Source organism: Lissotriton vulgaris, chromosome 6, assembly GCF_964263255.1.
Source record: "Lissotriton vulgaris chromosome 6, aLisVul1.2, whole genome shotgun sequence".
Lineage (NCBI taxonomy): Eukaryota > Metazoa > Chordata > Amphibia > Caudata > Salamandridae > Lissotriton > Lissotriton vulgaris.
In genome coordinates, this window is record NC_141694.1 from 1,362,114,155 (window position 1) to 1,362,133,742 (window position 19,588).

At 46.8% G+C, this 19,588-nt stretch overlaps 1 protein-coding gene across 1 annotated transcript in view; it reads right to left on the reverse strand.

The window, feature by feature from the left end:
* XPO1 (exportin 1) overlaps positions 1-19,588 on the reverse strand; it is a 293,144-nt gene that overhangs the window by 230,831 nt on the left and 42,725 nt on the right. Inside the window, exon 2 of the mRNA XM_086927487.1 lies at positions 12,765-12,928. Coding sequence (XP_086783613.1) covers positions 12,765-12,928 — 164 coding nt within the window. The remainder of the gene's footprint in view (positions 1-12,764; positions 12,929-19,588) is intronic.

The following is a 19,588-nucleotide window of genomic DNA, read 5'->3' on the forward strand; positions in this document are numbered from 1 at the left end:
GCGGCAGTGTCCCCTCTGTCGAGCATACGACAAAGATTCTCGGTGACTCCCAAGAGTGTACTCTGTCGAGAATCCTGGGCGAAACCCTGACTGAGAGTCATGCAACAAATTGTTGGTCAAGACTAACAGGGCCAGATGCTGGTAGATGTGTCTTTCCAATACTTTGGAAAAAATAGGTACTAATGAAATCGGCCTGAAGTTAGTGGGGATTTTAGGATCCGCCGTAAGTTTCTTCAGCAGAGGAGAAACCATGGCATGCTTCCAACACGCAGGAACACTGGCCTGATGTAGTGAGGAATTGAGCGTAGAGCAAATCCTGGCGATCCGAGGCTCATCCAGAAGTCTGAGGACAGAGACAGGGAGAGGATGGTTAGGTGAGCCTGATTTGATCTTAGCCAGATGTGCTGATATGGAAGACAAGTTAAGGTCTCTCCATTCGTCCAGGCGGGCATATGAAACAGGCTGGATGCTCGTGAGGCTAGGGCTGTTGTCTATGATCAGGGACGTTTTACCCTCATTACGCTCAAATATGTCTTTATAGATTTTCTCAATCTTAGTGGTGAAGAACTGGGCCAGCTCCTCACACTGGGAACTGTCCAGGGGCGGTGGTCCAGCCACTGTGCCTGATCCTGCTAAGTCCTTGACTAGCCCGAAAAGCACTTTAGATTTATTTACGGCGTCGTTTATTGTTTTAGCGACGTAGGTGATTCTGGCCTGAAGGCACGCTTTATGATAGCGCTTCAATTCCTTTTTGTAGGCCTGATCTGCAGTGGGAGAGTAGTCCTTTCTCCATGCTCTAATTTTTTGCAGTGTGATTTATCAGTTTTTAATTGGTCATTAAACCAAGGGGCTGGAGGTTTGTAACTTTTTTGTGGGACGGTGGCAGGCAGCTGTTGTTGATGGCTTCAATGAGCCAGGAGTTAGTACTAGCTGCTACTGCATCTACGTTGTCCCAATTAGTCTGATCATTGGGCAGGTGGGAGTTGAGATGCTGCTTGAAGGCGACCACGTCAAACTTTTTCCAGTCTCTCCTAAAGGTAGTTTTGGAAAATTTGGGCTGGACCTGAAAGTCCACGAGGGAGAGGTCAAACCAGATCAGTGAATGATCTGACCAGTGGATGGGGAGTGCTGGGCAGCATTGTATATGGGCCAAGTTGGAAAAGATAGGCTCCAACAAATGGCCCCCTTTATGTCTTGGACCCTTATTGTGTAATACCACGTTCAAGGTTGCCAGACCCGAAATTAAGTTTGTGCTCACGCTGTACGTAGGGTCATCCAAATGGATGTTAAGATCACCTAAGATCATAAAATTACTAGAGTGTAATAATGCAGTGGCTACATATTCTGATAGCTGTGGGGCCCACGCATTGGCTGGTCCCGGGGAGCGATAGATTAACCCCTTCGATGCTGATGACGAGCTCAGCTCGTCATCAGCCATGGTGGTCGTGTGCTTTTGGAAAAAAGCAGTGTAGCGCAAAAATAACCCCCGCACGCATGTGGTTAACAGGCCTGAGAGAGTGTACTGCCAGGTTTGTTGCTGTTGACCCTGCTGTTGCGCCTGGTTGCTTCCTTGATATGTCTGCTGAAAGGTTTGGTGCGATGTTCCCAGTTGGCTTCCTCCTCTGCCGCCCGTCTCCTTGAGGGTGTGCCCCTCCTCATCCCTCTGAACTGCAGTGCTCCCATGGATCTTCTATTCTGTGGGGGATACCAACCTATTATGGGCGCACTACCTTGACTTTAGGGTACTAAGTTTTAACTAATAACAATAATCATATGGTGCTTCTAGAGGAATGATGCGTATCCTACATCAAACAGCTTCATGTGAAGCAACAATAAGAACAATATCCTCTGAGCACACCCACAGTTCACACATATAGTTCCACCGTATATATGGCAAGCAACTCCAATCCTCAGGAGTCGGATCAATCAATATAGTCTCCAAGGTCAATGCACAAAAGAGTCCACTTAATGTATTTGGAGTCCTTTTAATGAGTTTCAAAAGTTGATTACACCAGCCAACACGTGTTTCGTCGTGCATAAATTATACCTCGACTTCTTCAGGGCTCTGTATCTTTCCGTAATCTCTCATCTTTATATGATCCTCATAGTGTAAACAAATCTGTCAGTCTTTTGAATCTCCTCCCAATTCATCCAGCAATTAGTCAACCACCTCTATTTCTTTGTTCATCTATAATGTCAACCAGTAATTATCGTCTGGTGTGTTCTATACGTGATCGTTAAGGCTTCACTTGTTCACTATATTCAACGGTAAGTATAAAATATAATGTGCACAGGGTCGTCGTCTTCTTTCGGTCAGTATACGGCTATCAATCGTCGGTTTCTTATAATATCTCGACTCCCTGTGTTCAGCTTATTAGCTTGTCAAATCATCCGGCCTCATCCAAGCATTGGCGTCAAGCTTGACATTATAGATGAACAAAGAAATAGAGGTGTAATCAACTTTTGAAACTCATTAAAAGGACTCCAAATACATTAAGTGGACTCTTTTGTGCATTGACCTTGGAGACTATATTGATTGATCCGACTCCTGAGGATTGGAGTTGCTTGCCATATATACGGTGGAACTATATGTGTGAACTGTGGGTGTGCTCAGAGGATATTGCTCCCATGGATCTTGCAGTTTCATTATCCTTTTTGAGTTAGGACAGTTTGTCAACTGGGTTCCCAAACAGTTGTTCCCCGTTCAAGGGCGTGTTGAGAATATTGTTCTGAACCTCTGGTTCAAAACCAGAGATTGAGCCAGGCGCGTCGTCTCTCCAATCAGCATAAGCGACCCATGACCTTGCTGGTAGGTCACTCCCCCTTCACACAGCTTTGCCTGTGTCCTGACCCTGCCGCAGCTGCTGTAGAAGTTGAGGCCCTCCTCCACCCGCATGCCACCACCTGTGCCTCATCCTTAGGTTTGTATCACTGTCGCTGTCTGTCTGTTATCCCTGTACTGCTCATACTGTCTTCTGGTGTCTGTGACCGCTATTGTCTGTCTACCCACTGTGCCTGCATTCTTATCTGTGCCCTTTCTCTTGCCTTCTGTTCCCTTATTGCACTCGTTTTTCTTGCCTCTACTCCCCTTTGTGCCTCTAAGCCACTCGTTTCCCCGGTTTTCTGTAACCTTTTCTGCCCTTTCTTGTGACCTTTGTGCCTCTGTGCCACTAGTTTGCCTCCGTTTTTTGTGACCTTTCTTGTGACCTTTGTGCCTCTGTGCCACTTGTTTCCCCCGTTTTTTGTGACCTTTCTGCGCTTTTTTTTTTACCTTTGACCGTACCTGCAGGCAGGTCGCCCCCACGTTTCCGCTCGTCACCTGACTGCCTGGTTCCTGCCTTTTTGTTTCCTGGGTTTTTCCCTCCCCTTTGCCCTGTGCACCAGTTCCCCCCACTGCTCCCGATCCGACCCTTTCCCGCCGCTGCATCCCTGCGGCCCGCCCCCTCTGTAAAACCCATTCGCCTCAACGCTCCCGCTTACCAGCTGCTTCTGCATACCAAGCCACCTCATATGCAGGCCAAGAAACAGCCGCGCGCAGCGGGGGCACCGCTGTCAAGCCCATCTGCATCTGGACCACGCCCAGCGCCAGAAACCATGGACCGCGCGAACGCCACAACACCAGAATCCACTACGACACCAGCACCCTCCACGCACTCAACGCCGGCCGACACCACATCTGCTTTCAGGCCGCCCCGAAACGTACCCACGGACCCTTCTCCTGCCACACCTGCAGCTTCACCTGGAACAGATCCACCAAACCTCCAAGGACTGGACCCAACCACCTCCGCTGCATACTCAACACACGCTCCGCACGCAAACACGCCGTCGAGCTCTGGGATCTGCTTGACACCTCCGCCCCAGACGTGGCCTTCCCGACCCAGACCTGGTGGAACGACTCCTCGGCGCCCGACATCGCGATAGCCATCCCGGACGGCTACAAGATCACCCGCAGGGATTGCGCCAACGGAATCTGAGGAGGAATAGCCATCGCCAACAAGTCCACCCTCAAGGTCGCCACCCACGCAGACGAAACCCTCAAATCCGCCGAACACCTGCACTTCCGGATCCACACCGACCCCAACACCACCCTCAGAGGAACTCATCTACAGACCCCCTGGACCACGGGTTCAGTTCAGCGACTCCATCGCCGACCTCGCCAGCACCCACGCACTCGCCTCCACGGACTACATCCTCCTCGGGGACCTGAAATTCCACCTCGAAACAACAACGCCAACGCCGCCACCCTGATCGCCAACCTGGGCCTCAGACAACTAGTCACTGCACCCACCCACGCCGCCGGCCACGCGCTGGATCATGTCTTCTCCACAGGCTCCCACGTCGCCTTCGACCACACTACCGAACTGCACTGGACCGTCCACTGCTGCATCCATTTCACCTTCAAGAAACCATCCACGCACCACTGCACCAAACAGCTGCCTCGCCGCTGCAGGAGCAAAGTCACCGAAGACCAGCTGATCACCACCCTCGCCAAGAACCCACCCACCGACCCCACCAACCCAGACGCCGCAGCCCGAAACCTCAGACAGTGGATCAACGACTGCGCCAACACCGTTGTCCCGCTCAAGAAACCCTCCAACAGCCAGGCCAACAAGAGCCACCTGGTTCACCGACGAGCTCCAGGCCTCTAATCGCGCATGCCGGAAACTGGAGAAGAGATGGCTCCATGAACGCACACCGGACAACTACGCAGCCCACAACGACGCCACCCGCAGACACCACCACCTCATCAGATTAGCCAAGAGATCCTCCTTCAAAGATCGCTTGGATAACAACGCACACAACAGCAAAGAGCTCCTCAGCATCGTAAAGGAACTCTTCAACCCCATCGCCAACGACATCCCGCCCTCACAAGAACTGTGCGACTCACTAGCCATTTTCTTCCACTGCAAGATCGCTGATATCCACGACAGCTTCAACACCACGACCACACCGACTACGCCAGACTCCACCTCCCCGTGAACACCACCAGCTCCAACCGCCTGACCTCCTGGTCTAACATAAACAACGACGAGACACGCAAGGTCATGAACTCCATCACTTAGGATCTCCGTCTGACCCGTGCCCACACCAGGTATTTAAAGCAGACGCAGCCATTGCACATCAACTACGGAAGGTCATTTACATCTACTTCGAAACAGACATTCCCGGAAAGCTGGAAACGCGCCAAAATAAACACCCTCCTCAAGAAGCTCAAGGCGGACCCCAAGGACCTCAAGAACTTCCGGCCCATCTCCCTGCTCCCGTTCCCGGCGAAGGTCAGAGAAAATAGTCGCCATGCAACTGGCCCGCCACCTAGAAGACAACAACATCTTAGACCCGTCCCAGTCCAGATTCAACCACAGCACCGAGACAGCCCTTATCGGCGCCACAGACTACATCAGGCGCCAACTAGACAACGGCGAAACATCAGCCCTCATCCTCCTGGACCTGTCAGCCGGCTTTGACACGGTCTGCCATCACACTCTAAAGACACGCCTCTTAGAAGCCGGAATCCAAGAGAAGGCTCTTGACTGGACCACCTCCTTCCTCTCTGGCAGAACCCAGAGCATCCGCCTCCCACCCTTTCGATCCGAAGCCACCGACATCTGCGGCGTCCCCCTGGGCTCATCCCAACGCTGTTCAACTTCTACATGGCCCCCCTCGCACATGTGGCCCGCCATCACGACCTCATCATCTCATCATCTCCTACGCTGACACCCAGCTCATCCTCTCCCTCACCAAGGACCCACACACCGCCAAAACCAACCTCCACGAGGGAATGAAGGCCGCTGCCGATTGAATGAGGAGCAGCCGTCTGGTGCTGAATTCTGACAAGACTGAGGTCCTCACCTCAGACCCACCCCCTCAGCCTGGGACGACTCCTGGTGGCCGACCACACTGGAAACCGCACCAATACCCACCAACCATGCACGCAATCTAAGATTCATCCTCGACTCCTCCCTCCATGTCAAAGCAGGTCAACGCCGTCTCCTCCTGCTGCTACAACACCTTCCGCATGCTCTGCAGGATCTACAAGTGGATCCCGATTGAAACAAGAACGGTGACACAGGCCCTCGTCAGCAGCAGACTCGACTACGGCAACGCACTCTAAGCAGGAATCCCAGCCAAACACCTACGAAGACTACAACGCATCCAAAACGCCTCTGCCCGACTGATCGTCAACGCCCCCCCGGCGCAGTCACATCACCGCCACCTGAGACCTACTCTGGCTCCCCGTTGACAAAAGGATCACCTTCAAGCTCCTCACCCGCGCACACAAAGCACTCCACAACGCCGGACCAGCCTACCTGAACAGCAGACTTGGCTTCCACACACCCAGCCGCTAGCTCCGCTCGCCTCGCCGCTGTCCCCCGCATCCAACGAACGACCTCTGGCCACAGATCCTTCTCCTACCTTGACGCCAAGACCTGGAACACCCTCCCTACCCACAAACGGCAGACCAAAGACCTACTAACCTTCAGAAGACTCGTCAAGACCTGGCTCTTCGAGCAGTAGCAGCACCCCCCTCCCCTCAGCGCCTTGGGACCCTCATGGGTAAGTAGCGCGCTTTACAAGTACTCTGATTGATTGAGAAGACTCCTGGATGTGTCTGCTGCATCCAGGGCAGACTTTAGGCAGGTGTTCTCCATGTTTTTGCCTTTCTCCACCAGGTGTGTAGCCCCTTGTTGGTATTGTTCTGGGAGATGCTTGAGCAGCTGCCCGATCTCCCAGTGCTGATAGGCATGTATTATTAGGGCATTAAAGTTTGCAATGAGTCAGTGGATCGCCACATTCCTCTCTACTTTCCTCCTCACGAGGTCTATCCTCTAACTTTTTTTTCTGGAGGTTGCCCTGAGTTAGTGGGGATGTTGTCCCTCTAGCTGGCTGTTGACGTTATAATAGAGTCAACTGGTACGGATCCCTGCATATATGCTACATCCTTCGAGGAATGCTTATATTTTTTCTCTGTTCTAGGGGTGACAGATCTGCAGGCTGCTGGTTCCTTGAAGGCTTCCCTGCCCTGGTCCAGCACACTTTGGGTAGGAATTGGTTCCTAATTTGAGTGGGCAGCAGAGTCTCCAAGAGAAAACAGGCTTTTGGCCTCTCTTCCTCTAACTTTACCCCACATGTTACAGCAGCGTTTTTAATGATCATGTAGTAGATGCCAATGTCGTCCGGCGGCGAAGGCCTCGGCGATATAGGACAACGCCCTCCTTTAGGCTTTTGGCGTCGAGGTCCTGCCAATGCAGGTCCTGCGCCTCCGAGGATGTTGAGCCCAAGTATGTCCTCCGATCGTCCTCGCCTTCCCCCTAATCATAGTACAGGCCTTCATCATCCTGTTGCTCTTCCGGTTCAGGAGTTCTCTGAGTGTCTTGGGTGGGAATGCGGAGCAGGCGTTGCAATCCTTGCTTGGGTGGTCTAGAGGCAAGCAGAGGTTGCAGATCAGGTGCTGGTCCTTCTACACGTACTTGCGGTGGCAGTTACGGCAAAATGTGAAACAGGTTTTGTCCATTCCTGCGCTCAGGGGGCCCCCCTGTATGCACATTCTCCGTTGGACATTGAAGTTGTTAATTTTCCACACCTCCATCGTCCCGGCTCTGTTTTCTTGTGCTGAAAACTCCAACCTTTGGTGTTTTTTGCTTGATTTTCCTATTCTCTTTTCCAAAAACTCTGGAACTCCTCGCCGACTATCGAGACCCAACGGCGGAAAAAAGAATCTGAAGGTGGCGAACAAAGGTGGGAGCTTCCGGAGGAAGCGCGCCGACGTCACAGGACAACACTAAATGATGAAACGTCAACGCCCACCTGGGCCACACCAAAAAAAAAACTATGATTCCGGACCCAACCACTAGACCGCAGAATAATGCACAGCATAGTTAATCCATAAAGATTCATGGTGCAAAACCCAAATGCTCTTTTGTGGCAGTTTGGGCAAGCAGTTAGGTGTATCAGAGGGTAGTGCTAAGCATTTGTTGTACTCAAAGGCAATAAATGAGACTCGAGAATAAATCCGAAAACAAATTTGGAAATACAAGTCGTATTTTGATTTAAAGAACTTCGATAACAAGTAAGTACTTTTTCAGGTATTGAATTTTGCAGTAAAACTATTACTTAAATGTACCTTTAGGCACAATGCTTTACTAGGGAATAAAAGACATGGCTAGCATACATCCGTAGGGAGGTAATGACCCAAGAGTAGAAAGAAGTGACTGAGAATATTGTCTCGTATGGGTCAAAGACGCCCCAGGAAAAGAGGGGGAGAAGGGGGGGGGGGGGGCTCGAACGGATGCTCAGTTGGTACTTCGACTACTATGGGGTGTTAGGACAATTAGAAAAACGACATCTGTGCCTCCAGGATCTTCATGCAATGTTCCCTGTGCACTTCAGTTAGAGGCGTTGACAAGAGTTGCACTGGGAGTTGTCGTGCTCACCCAGACACTAAATGCAAACAGAGTGATGATCCGTGGCAGACATGTATCGAACACAGGACTCACAAGGCTTACATCCCTGAGGACATTGAAGGAAAAAGGCACACTGCTCCAAAGTAAAAATGTCAAGTAGGTCGAAAACAGTCCGAGGAACTGCAGTGCAGATCAACGTTTTATTGCAGAAAAGATTCGACGTGGGGGTGGATGTTGCTTATATGGCTCTGTTGACAAATTCGGGAGATCACGTTGCTACAAAGTCGCTCTATGCCCTATACAGATGTGCAGAGGTACTGCTGAGAAAAATGACCGGATCCAGTCTGACGCCTGGAGAGAATTCTTAGATGAGGAATCTGCGGCTAGATGTCTATCAGATAAGGTCCGTCAAAAATTGAGGGTCACTCCTGATCTGAACCAACTGGCGTGGAAAGAAAAGAACGGACATCAGCGCAATAGGGTGGTGCCTATACAGTCATCACACTTGTCACTTATGGTGCAGGTGACAACCTGCTGAGTCAAACTGCACCTCCTATCGGCAGGCAGGGGTACTGCTCACCAAAACTTCCCAGAAACAGTTGGACACCTGGGGAATATTTTAAGATAAGTAATCTGCTTCGCAATCTCTATCAGATAACCTGTCTTTGCAGTCTTGGATCACCTTTGGGTAAATTGTTGCACGTCGAATCAAACTTTGAGTCCAGACACTAATGGGGGTCCACCATCTGGTTGTGGCAATCCTTATACAGTTTGATACCTGTATTTTTGGAAGGAACATGTCTCTTGCACACAGGAAAAAAACATTGGTAAAACGTAAGTTGACTTGAGGGAGTGAGCTCAAGATCCACGTTGGAAAGCACAGAAAGAACAATTTATCCCAGTAATCGCCCACCATTGTGCGAGTTTTTCTGGAGTATAATATAACCGGTATATAGTTTTATAGTGCTGAGCCTGCAATGATGCAGAGCACAGAATATTGTGTCCTAGTTCTGACATATTAAAACATTCCAATTCTATATCCAGCTTAGCCGACCAGCTTTCCCCCCACTTAACCATATCATCCGGTTTTGATTCGATTAACTCTGCATAAAACCTTTTAATAGTACAGTCTACTCCATTATGTATCGCCTCAAGTATAGGATTTTTCTCAAATCCTCTCGAGCCCCCCCTTTTCTTTTGCAAAAAACTTCTTACTTGGTAGATATTTAAAGAAGTGCCTTGTTGCCAAATCATATTTCTCCTGTAATTGCACAAATTGTTTCATCCCCTGTGCACCCATCAAGTCCCCCACTTTCATTATCCCCTTCCGGTACCATTCTATATACACAATATATCTTCAGGAAATACTATATTATCTTTTACTTTTGTGTATCTATTAATTTTCCCCAGACCATATTTCTTGGTAAAGGCCTTCCAGATATTATAAGCTCCCAAAATAGTCTTAAATCGTGTCCTTTTAAAGTAAGCTGTGTCAAAGTGTTTCAAAAATAGATTTTTAACCTCTTCCCCCATCAATAAACCATATATTGCTAATGAACCTAAATCATCTTCCCCTTCAACTTCTGCTCCACCTATCAATCCAACCATATATTGTAAAGCTGCAGCCCAGTAGTAAGATTTCAGATCCGGTAGAGCCCACCCTCCTCTCTCTCTTGGGAGTACCATATATCTTGCTGCTCTCCTAGTTTTACCTTTAGACCAGATAAATCTATTGATCATTCCTTCGATCTTTTTAAACCAGATGTCATCAAACCATAACGGGATTGTCCTGAAAATATATAAGAATTTCGGTAATATTAACATCTTTATGATATTTACTCTGCCAACTATTGTAAGGTGTAAATTGTTGAGTCTATCTAAGTCTTTCCCCACCTTTATGATAGGCTCTATATTTAATTCTACAAATTTTCCTAACTCTGCAGTGATCGTTATGCCCAAATATGTTCCTGTCTGCACCACTCGTGAATCTTGACACACTGCCTTACTGTTTTTTATGATCTGTGTTTTCCCAGTATTTAAAGAGTATCCTGACACTTTCCCAAATTTTTTAGCCTCCAGTTCCAAATATCTAATAGCCTCCGTGGGTACTGGTGTTACAACAGCCACATCATCGGCATAAGCAAGTATCTTACAGTCCCCCCTAGGTGTGACAACTGGAGGTATATTCCCGTTCACTTCCATTCTGCGTATTAGTGGATCCAGATATATAGCAAAAAGTAATGGGGAACACGGACATCCCTGTCTGGTACCCCTATTGATTTTCACTTGCTCAGTTGTTCCCGAATTTATTCTTATCGTTGCCACTGGATCTCTATACAAAGTCTTTATCGCCGTAATGAAGCCATTTCCAAAACCCACCCTCTCTAAAACACTCCACAAATACACCCAAGATACACGGCCAAATGCTCTCAGCATTTAACAATAAGACCGAAAATGGTTCCCCAATAACTTCCATTTTATCAATAAGGGTTATTAATTTCCGTGTGTGGTGCGTGGTTCCTCGTCCAGGTATGAATCCATGCTGACTAATAGTAACTAGTGGTGTTATTACACTAGCGAATCTTATTGACAATGCTTTTGAGTATATCTTGGTATCAGTGTTCATTAGCGTGATTGGTCTATACGATCCCGGATCTGTGGGTGACTTTCCTTTAAGATGACAACTATTTCAGCCCCGGACCAAGAGTTTGGTACTGATAATCCCCTCTGTGCCTGTTAAATAGTGCAAACCATATCCTTCTCTAACTCTCCCCAGAACACCTTATAAAATTCTAGGGGAATCTTGTCCGGCCCAGCTGCTTTGCCAGATGGAAGATTCTTCAAGGCGCTTCCTATCTCCTGTTGATCTAATGGATTATCTAGCCTCTTTCTCTCTGGTTCATCCAACTCAGATCCTTCGTAATCATTCAAATAGGTCACTATCTCTTCAGGATCTTTTACATCGTTTTCTTGGTATAGGTCCATATAAAATTTCCTAAAGACTTCTCTGATTTGTTGCACACTTGTTACCACCTTTCCTGAACTATCTTTTATTGCCTTTATCTCCCCAATCGATACTTTTTGTCTTGCTCCGATTGCCAACATTTTACCTACTCGTGCACTCAGCTCATAGCATTTTTCCCTATTAACCACATATTGTTTTGCTGCCTTTGCTGTTATATATTCTTCTGCTTCCATTCGCAATTTTGTTAGTTTCATAATGGCGGGATTTGGTACACCTCCATTACTATTGGGTGGGTCTAGACTCTTACTCACTTCTTCCTCTGCTGAAAGTATCTCCCTCTTCAAGGCATCACCTCTCTCTTTCTCCTGCTTCCTTCTCCTAGCTCCAAAACTTATAGTCTCTCCTCTCACCCCAGCCTTAAAGCTATCCCATACCATCCCTATAGTTGCTGTATCTCTATTTATTGTCAGGAATTCTGTTATCCAACTTTTCATATGCTGGATATATGCCTCATCTTCCAGCAATGCTCTTTCAAAGGTCCACACCGAACCCCCCCCTTGCCACTACCAATCCTTTTAAGGTAACTTTTAAGGGGCGATTACTGGGATAAATTGTCCTAGATGTGGGAGTCTACAGGCAGATATAATTCATATTTTTGCATCATGTCCAAGTCTATCAATAATACTGAATGAAATACAAAAGTTTTTTCAAAGGGCATTGAAATTAACTGTCAACTTAACTCCTACGATTGTGGTATTGGGAGTAGATTCGGGCAATGTGCATGGAGAGGGTAGCTACTTTATTTTTGTCGCTATGGCAGTTTTTAGATTATGTATTGCCTCAGCTTGGCTTGAGCAGTCAGCACCAGTATTTCAGCAATGGTTAGCGAAGGTTCTAAGTATATACAGTTTGGAAAAGGCAATATACTCTAGAAAAGGAAAGAATGGGAGGAAGCTAGGATTGAAAATATGGGAGCCAATAATAAAATGGAAGGAAGAAATATAATGTATATAAGGATGTAAAGATTATTGGGCTATGAGGGAGGGCTACAAGTGCTTAGCAGGAAACAATGTGATGTATGATTCATGGTTATTTTTGGATAGAAGTATAATGTATATATTGTATTCGATGTATAAAAAAAAAAAGAAAAAAAAAAAAGGAAAGCACAGAAAGAGTGGAAATGAAGTCAGCATGTTAAGGTGAAGGCAATGTACGGTCCCAGACATATTGGGAGCGGGATGGACCACAAAGAACGAGTAACAATAATTTGATACATGTACTAAGAAAACATCAGTAACCTGTGCAAACAAGAATTTATCAAAAGTAAATCTACATGTCTACCAACTTAAGTTACTGAACAAGCTATCTTTGAGCGCAACACATTTACTAGAGCTTACCTGCTGAGGTTGAAGATCACAAATTATAGTGTTAATGTTGTTCAAAATCTCATCTATGAAAGGCATTACTTCACCAACTTGCACCTGAACAAAATGTCTACGACACTTCTGTGCAATTTTTATAAAAGTATCACAAGCCATATCCTGGACGCCGTCATGAGTTTCTGAAAAAAAGGACATATCAATTTACACATTAAGTTAAGCACTAAAGGAAAATGTTACTTACCCTGCAAGGATTAGTTACTTGTAATCCTAGTTCTCTTCTAGGGGAATCCTCAAAGTCATAAGCACTAGATGTTGGAAAGTGGGTTATTGGTAGGGGCAAATGTAGGTCTGCCACTGGCAATAAGGCTACTAACACATGATAGAACTCAGCATAGGTCTTAGAAAATTACTCCTTTGCTCAACCCTTGGTAACATGGCTGCGAGCATGTATTCAAAAACACCATTTCAGTAAATATTTAAGACAACACAAAATAAAAAACAAACACCAATATATAAAAATAGGTAATATTTTAATCTTTTAAATGATACTAGCGCCGGGAAACCCTCACGGGTAGCTGTTCGCGCTCTACAAGACTAATAATAAATAAATAAATAAATAAATACTAAAATGAAAATAATCCACTGTAGGGAGCCAGAGATCTACATTTTTAAAGATTAGTCACTTTCTAGTGCTTAGAAACCAACAGTGCCCCTTCAAGTCATTTCGCTTTCTCTGTTAGGGACACACCTTTATAAATTGTTCTGAAGAATTCTCACCACTGTAGTGGGCCGCCTTCTACAGCAAGCGGGGTCCAGTTAGAACACCTTCCTGGAGTTCTGCTTGCGGGTCCCAAAGTATCCAACACACAATCCAAGGTTCTGGAATCTCCAAGAGGGTCCTTGAAAGTGTGAAACTTCAATTCCGCAATCCACTTGATCAAAACCCTTACAAATACACTGGTACTCCAGGCTTTGAATTATTTGTGGGGGTGTCCAGATGAGCTCTGTTAACCTGTAGCTTGCTGGGAGTTCAACTCTTGATTCCTTTGGCAGCAAGGTAATCCACAGGGCTGTAGTTTCAGATGGTGCAGTCTTCATAGGTCAGGCCTTAGAGTTCCTTGCACATCAAAACCTTCAGCAGGGCACTTCTTGCTTCATTCAGTTTCAAGCAGCAGATCTGGAGGGCTCTGCCCCTCTGATACTTATTCATAATTCTCTGGGTAAAGCACCAGGTCACTCCTCATAGTTATGACCACATCATGTAGAGTGTGGCTTTAGTTTGTCCCAGAGTGCATCATTCTTCCAAATCCATAATGGCTGATTTTCCAGCAAGGAGGTAAGAGCTGGCTAAACACACCCCCTGGGATGGCTTATTTCCATGGACTCTACCCCACCATCTGCACATACCTTCCTTAAGCCTAGCCCTTACTCTGGGTCAAGACTGTCAGAGTGGACTGAAACCCAGGCCTCCGCTCTGCCTTTGAAGAGCATAGTTTACAACGCCACCTCCTGGCCTTGCATTCCTATAGACCAGCACACTGCCCTCCCAGCAGCCTGGCTATTCCACTTAACTCTGACCAATCAGGGCGGACCACTGAAAGGCCGAAATTGGACTTGCAAACAAGAAAGTCTCATAACGTCTTATATGTACACTTTAGGAGAAATTCAACAATTTAATATTGTTGGATTTACTACTACCATTCTGGGAATTCTATGAATGGTCCGGTTAGTCCTCTCCTATCAATATTAATTAATCAATCACTTCCTACCATGTTAACCTATGGGCCATGGGGTTTGCAATGGGGAAAATGACTTGGGCCACTTTTAAAGAACCAGGGCTTAAAAAAACATATTTAATAAGTATTTTCCAAACTTCTACAGGACCCCCACTTCCTGTACAACTAGGGGAGAGTTCAGGGGTTCTGAATCTGAAGAAATCATGCAGATTATCCTTACCCAATTCTTCTAGCATCAAAGCCAAATTTGAGCAGCTCTAACACAATATGGGGAGTGAAATGTAAAATTTCAATTTACCCAGGCATATAAAAACTCATTTTATAAGGGCGTACCTTATAGACAACTGACCCCCCCACACCTGGTATACCTGGGAAGCCTACTAATTCAAAAATATAATTAATTATATGTTTTCTCCCTCATCTCTTTAGAGCGGGGCCTCTTTTGACCTGAGCGAGTGCCAGGCGAGGTGAGGCCATCTCCATATAAATTTATGGGTGAGTTTATTCAACTTTGAACCTGAAATGTGGACTATTCACACACTCATTTCACGGCTTCTGTTTACTACAATAATGTAATTACATTTGTTTTTGTTATAGGAGAGTTCTTTGTTCATGATGTTGAGACCACCACATAAATAAATAATTTAGATCTGTTAGGTCATTTATTTTTCTTTTCTCACTTTTTACAGTTGCAGTAGTGTAAATCCAACAGGTCCTGACGAAAGCCTTGTATGGCTGAAACATGTTGACCATTTTATTTTCACAACTGGTAGTGATATTTGTTTCCCTATCTTCACTCTGCTTTTATTCTTGCCAGTATGATGACCCCGGTTAATAAAGTCGTTTCTTGGCATCACACTAGGCAATCTTACACACACACACCTTTTCACCACTCCACAAAAATTTCTTTTTAGCACTGCAACAATACTCCATCTTCCACCCACCTATACTTTTCTACTGGCTCTCTATCACTGGTGGATCTGTCGCTAGTATTCCTCTACATACAATCAAGGAGGTACTTAGCAGAAACCAGTTCTTAACAAAACCCAGATGACGAGACTCCGCCATTGGGTGGGCTGATGGGTATTATTTCACACTCTTCCTGCTCTCCTTATACAAACTACTTATGAATGTACTTGTTCTTCGTAGCTTTCTCTTTAGACCCTTAGCATCCCTGTTGTGTTTTTTGTTAGCTAGATTGGAGGATAGGATGCAGGCTGGTCTTTAAATACTCCCCTTAGACCCCTCTCACGTTGTGTTTTTTGATACCTAGGGGTGACCCTGGGGGTCTCTAATATGCAGAAACATGGTAGGTTTTTCATTTTTAAGGGCCCCTACCCCCAAAGTAGAGTTTGGGCTTAATTTAAGGTTTAAAAGCTGTACTGGCCACCAGGGATGCTTTTAAACTGACCTCATGCTTCAGCACTGCACACATGCTAGTGCAGAAAATCTGCTGGCCTCTAAACTGCCATGCCCCAAGATACTGGAGACTTCTAGGCAGTTTCAATCCCATGCCCTATTACATACTATGGGCTTATGGGGTAGGTCATGCCAATTACAGGAGTACCATACCATAGTGTATGTTGGGTGTCTTAACTGCAATCTGTGTTCCTTTTAGCTTGGCACTGGCCCTCGGCCTGCTTAAACAGAGCCCAGGGTCAGTCAGAGTCAGTTAACACCAATTCCAGTTAGCAAAAAGTTGGGGGGTGCCCAGGGCACAGGATGACTTTGCAACACTAGAATATTCCAGTCCATGCGCGGGACCCCGGAAACACAACCATATATGTGCCGACATATATGTATATCTATACCTATACATATACATACACACACATATATACAGATATACATACATATATATATACTGCAACTGCAGTCTTGCACCACGCCTCCACCAGAATAGCAGGGACAGGAAAGACCACGCAAATCCGAACGTAGTATTTACAGCAAAGATTTATTCAAAGAGTCACCAAATCTGACGCGTTTCGGGCGTCCGCCCTTGCTCACAGATAGTCAGGTAATAGACCACACACACGGTTTAAATACGTTTTTTACACAGTTTTTACTTTCTTTCAGTACATTTTTTCAAAAAGCAACTACACCATGTGATAGTAGAAAGCAAGGACACACTACAAGTTTGTCGACATATCTAGTCTGTTTTCCAAACAATATATCATTTCGAAATTTAAAATTGATAATAGATCCACATTGTTATTCATTTTATAAAAGTAGAATGTAAATCATTGGAGAGTGTTCGAAAAATATATAATAAATATGTTTCAATAAAAGCATAAATGCGATGGCCAGCCAGAATACTGTACATGTAAACACAGGTATTGAATGTGCAAAACACGCATTGTGCGTAATGCACAAGTTACTACTTGTGTAGTCCCTCCTCCGAAGCCACGGTAGGAGGAGAGATAAATCCAGTGTCTGGAGAGGTATCCAGGCCACTGGCCTCCCCAAGGTCTCCTGCCCAAGTCCATGTTAGACTGGCACTCCCTGGCCAGAGGGTCCTCAGACCCCTCCCAATCCTCCTCATCCCTCATCTCCTGAGATTCAGGGTCGTAATTATATGAGGTCGGTTCGTAGAAGCTAAAATCTCCAAACAGCGTCGGGATCGGCGCCGATAGGCGTCGTCCCGACGTCGGGACCGAATGAAAGGAGGCATCGGGGACGGCGCCGGAGGGGACACCACACGGACTGACGCCGGGGGGGGGGTGGGGGGTGGGGGGGGTCGTAAGGTCCACCAGTGATGGTCCATCGCCCGAGGAGGGTTCAGCGGCGCAGGTCCGAAGGCGCACACGGCGCCTGGGCCGCTGTACCCTGCGGCGCCGGGCCCGAGGGCACCTGCGGTGTCGGGATCGTTGGGCCCTGCGGTGCCGGGCCCAAAGGTGTCGGCGGCGTCGGGGCCGAAGCACCCGACGGCGTCGGGGTCGAAGCCCCCGACCCACTAGGGCCCCCAGACGGGTTCACTGGGCCCGTAGGTGCCGCGGAACCAGTCGGAGGAGAAAGGGACCTCATGGCCATGAGGAAACGCTCAATCTCCTCCGGCGTCGCGTTTAGCCCAGGGACCGGAGGGTATGGGGTTGAACGCGGAGCCCGTGACTCCCGAGGAGCCGCGTGGGCGGTGTCACCCGAACCCCCAGCCGCATCGCGCGAGCGTCGGGGGGAGTCAGAAGAGCGATGATGTCTCTTCGACTTCTCATGCTTCTTACCTGACGACTTGGACCCGGAGGAGTGGTGCCGACTCCCGGAGCTTTGACGGCTCCGTCCCCGCGACCTGTCCCTCGACCTCCCGTGGGACCGGGGCCTCACACGGCGCGGGGCCGACTGACGGAGTTAGAGTCGCCTGCGAGACCACTCCCGCCTGGCCTTCCTCGAAAGGGCCCGACAGTCTGGGCAGGCCTCGTCGTCATGGTCGAAACCCAAACATGTCAGGCACAGGCGGTGGGGATCTGTGACCGACATGGTACGTCGCACTCGTCGCAATGCTTGAATCCGGGCATCCCTACAGGCACCGTCGGAGTCGTACAGACTTCGAAATGGATCAAAAGATCACCAAAACTTAGTCAAAAAGTGACTAGGGAACTGCTCTTTCCAGATCTGCGCTGGCTGGCGCGGAAAAAAGAAGAACTGACGTCAGCATGCGGAGGCGGCGTCTAAGTACTCCGACGACTTCATCACGGCACCCACGACGGACGCGGAGCCGCAGATGACGCCAACCGACGCGCAAGGGTACTGCTACGCAAAAGTTTCCGGATCCAGTCTGACGCCTGGGGATATTCTAAGGTAAGGAATCTATCACTAACGTGTCTCTTTCAGATATAAATAACGCAAAAAAGTGCAAGTGCATATTTGTGCAAATCACACAATAACATCTGTGCAAAATTGCAGGAATATAAAATCCACTTCATATGAGTCATACTAAAAGCCATATATAAAAACTTGACCAGAATAAAATCAAGCAATATAAAAGCTATGACAAGACATCACAGTAAAAGCTGGTATTTCTGCATAAATGCATTAACAGCCATAAACATTAGCAGCAAAAATGAGGTATTCAATCTCTTCAATTGTACAGAACTCAAAAATGGTGGTAAATAAACTATTAAAGGTCCAAACAATGGGTAATTCAAGCTCGGAAAACAAAATCCAATATGCAAATCATAGTATCTATGTCCTATAACAATGTGCTAAAATAAAGTGAAACCTAATACCAGGAAATATTAAAAAAAAAACGTGTATAGGAAAACTATAAAATAAAAGGTGTGATAGGAGGGTGAAATTCATAAAATATAAAGAGTTAGAGAGGCAGGAAAGGCGGACAATACTCGCTAGGGTGTAAATCGCGAAAAAAGCAAAGGATATAATGGTTATAAAAATACATGTAAATCTTCAGTAGTATTCAACCCATTAGGGAATCTGCTGTCCAATTGAAGATCTGTGATTCCTATCTCCTTAGCATTTTATCCCTATCACCACCTCTGCGTGGTTTTGGAACTGAGGCGATGACATAGTATTCAAGGCACTGCAAGTTGTTGTTATGGATGGCTTTAAAGTGCCTAGCCACTGGATATGTGCCATCGTTGTTAACAATGGCACGCAAATGCTGGAGAATCCTGGCATGCACCTGTAGCTTCGTGCTGCCCACATATCTGAGGCCACTGGTGCATGTCAGGACATAGACAGCGAAGTCAGTCTTACAGTTAAATGTGCCCTTGATGTTTGTCATAACTGGACTGAATGGTGTTGAATACTGGGTGGTGTTTTTCCCAAATTTACAAGCCCTACAAGAAGAGCATCTCTTGAATCCTGGCCGGGATTTCAACCATTCTTCCTTTTTCGCAAGCTCAGAAAATTCATAACTGATTTGGGATCTAAGGGAGGGTCCCCTCCGATAGGTGATGGTAGGGCCATCAGGAAACCTGGGCGCCAGAACTAGATCAGTCTTTAATACAGGCCATCTTTTATTTATTATCGATCTAATCGGTCTGGATGTTTGCTGTAGCTGGTAATCAGCCTGGGCGCTTGGTCATCTCTATTAGGTTCAGCTTCAGAGGAACTACTGTGAGTAGAAGATAGCAATGACTCACGAGTTCT